This window comes from Cariama cristata, unplaced genomic scaffold (genome assembly GCF_000690535.1).
Source record: "Cariama cristata isolate BGI_N322 unplaced genomic scaffold, ASM69053v1 scaffold12794, whole genome shotgun sequence".
In the NCBI taxonomy this organism is placed as follows: domain Eukaryota; kingdom Metazoa; phylum Chordata; class Aves; order Cariamiformes; family Cariamidae; genus Cariama; species Cariama cristata.
This window is the reverse complement of record NW_009611313.1, coordinates 58435-60586: the sequence shown is the minus strand read 5'-3', so window position 1 is coordinate 60586 and position 2152 is coordinate 58435. Positions and strand designations below refer to the sequence as shown.

Genomic DNA, 2152 nt, shown 5'->3' with positions numbered 1-2152 from the left:
AGAATGCTGTTCACACCACTACCGCTTCTTTTTAATGCCTCCAATCTAAAGCTGTCATTCCAAGTTAACACAAATTGGATCTAAATTTTTTTATTACTTTGGCTTTAAAAGAGATAAATATTATTTCAACATAAGACCTTAAATAAATCTAATTGCAAAATTTTCAGCAAACGGGGATTATTATTGGAGGATGTGAGGAAGGCAGGGAAGCCAGGCACTTTAAAAATAAATTTTCTGAAGTCCTCAATGGAATTTCTAATGAAAAGAGATGTGGTGAGACAGGAAGAAGCCCAAGAATGACCAGGGTCCCAATGCTCAAGGAGAGTTTCCATTGACCAGAAGAACTAGGGTTGAAGCAATCTGGAGATGAGATGATTGCCCTTCTTATTTATCTATGTGGAACAGGAAGGACAATAAAATATACCTCACCAGGCTGTGCTAAAGCTAACTTGACTGAAGCTTTTTAAAGAACGAGTTAAGTGCCTGAGTAGAAGAGGCTATAAAAATGCTCTATGCATCTGTATTTGTGCACAATGCATATTATCAGCTGTGAAACTCACCCAATATAGCAACGACTTCATCATCCTGGATTACTTCCAAAGACCCCGAAACCACAAAGCAAAGGCTGTCGACGCTCTCGCCAGCGTGGTAGATCAGGTCTCCTGGGGCACAGTGCACTGTCTGAAATTCCATAGCAAGTGCTCGAAGGCACCCATCACTCGCCAACCTGAAGGCTGGGTGCTCCTTGAAAACTTTGCGGTTCAGATGCACACAGATATCTGCTCTCATGTCCTTAGGGCATATCTGCAACACCTGAGAAGGAAATTAGGCAATCAATTCCTGTGCATGGGTTATACGTGCCTATCAGCCCTAGTTTACTACACAGGGGTTACGAACTACTTTCCTCCTTCTTATAAAATTTCTAATCTCAGTCCATACATTTATTTTTATATTATTTATATACATAAGCCACAATACTAACTTAGTCTACTTTACAATACCTGAAGGAAAATAATGTTCTCATCTCAGCAACATGCTTTGCTGGATATTGAATTACCAGGATAAGGCCTCAGGTTTTTAAGACAATAAAACTGAGAGCACAGCAGTACAGAAAGTAGTGGAGAAAAGCTTCCTGAAGGATTGTTTCTAGAGGGGAGGTCACTCTTTTGACAGGCAGATTCCATGAAAAGCCTGCACAAATTATATGCTCCAAGCAAGAGAATATTGTATAAAGAAATGTAATCTCATATCCTTTTAGCAAAAAAAAAGTTATTAAAAATTCCATTAACTCATAATACTGAGATTTGCAGGTATTCAAATTCACCCCTCAGTAGCAGTAACAGGGTTTTTTTGTTCACATAAGAAGAGTCTTTAAGGTATGATACTGTGTTGGGCAACTTTTGATCTTCCAAATGCAGTGCTCTTCACAGTAATTCATGATGCGTGCTCCTAAGGGTGCACAAACTGATGCTTAGCACAGCAGGTACCAGTCAGGGCCATTTCTGAAGGTTTTTAATATAATACAGACAGCCGAGTGGAAAGAAGATAAAATTACTACTGTATGTACAGATTAAAAGTTCCCAGCAAAAACACTGGAAATACATAACATGAACAGGGTTTTGGGATGACAAAATCCTTGGAGGTAGTCTGTGATGAAGTACATCTCAGGACGTATTATTTGAGAAAAACATTGAGTAGTATAAGTCTGCCTCTTTTTTTTTTTCCTCAGTAATAACTATCACATCCAATTAAGGAGCACTCTGGGTGAGTTTCAGAGTTACTCCCACACATTTTCCTGGTTGGAAAGAGATGGCTGCTTCAATGCAAACACTCCTGGAAAACATAAAGGTAACAGAGGAAGCACTATGGCTATGTCTTCACCTTGCAATGGGGCTCTGCACATGATCCGAGCAGAAAACCAAGCTCATAACTCCGTGCACAGCAATGTTTCCAGATATTATGCTTCCTACTCCAAAGGCAAATGACTCTACCACCAATACCATCATCTTTGGCCCACCTCCAAGCAGACCTGCTATTACAGATACTACTTCTGAAAGAGGTATATTTCTGTAGTGCTTAAGTGTAGGGCGCTCATGGATGGTCTCTCTTGACGGCTCCACAGGGAGCAGCAGCCGAACCTGCCCGTTCTCAG

The 2152-nt window shown here is 40.4% G+C and overlaps 1 protein-coding gene across 1 annotated transcript in view; it reads right to left on the bottom strand.

The window, feature by feature from the left end:
* Nucleotides 1-560: 560 nt before the first annotated feature.
* Nucleotides 561-2152, bottom strand: part of KCNH5 (potassium voltage-gated channel, subfamily H (eag-related), member 5) — a gene marked incomplete at its 3' end in the record, with an annotated part of 58026 nt that continues 56434 nt past the window's right edge. Inside the window, exon 5 of the mRNA XM_009698202.1 lies at nucleotides 561-813. Coding sequence (XP_009696504.1) covers nucleotides 561-813 — 253 coding nt within the window. The remainder of the gene's footprint in view (nucleotides 814-2152) is intronic.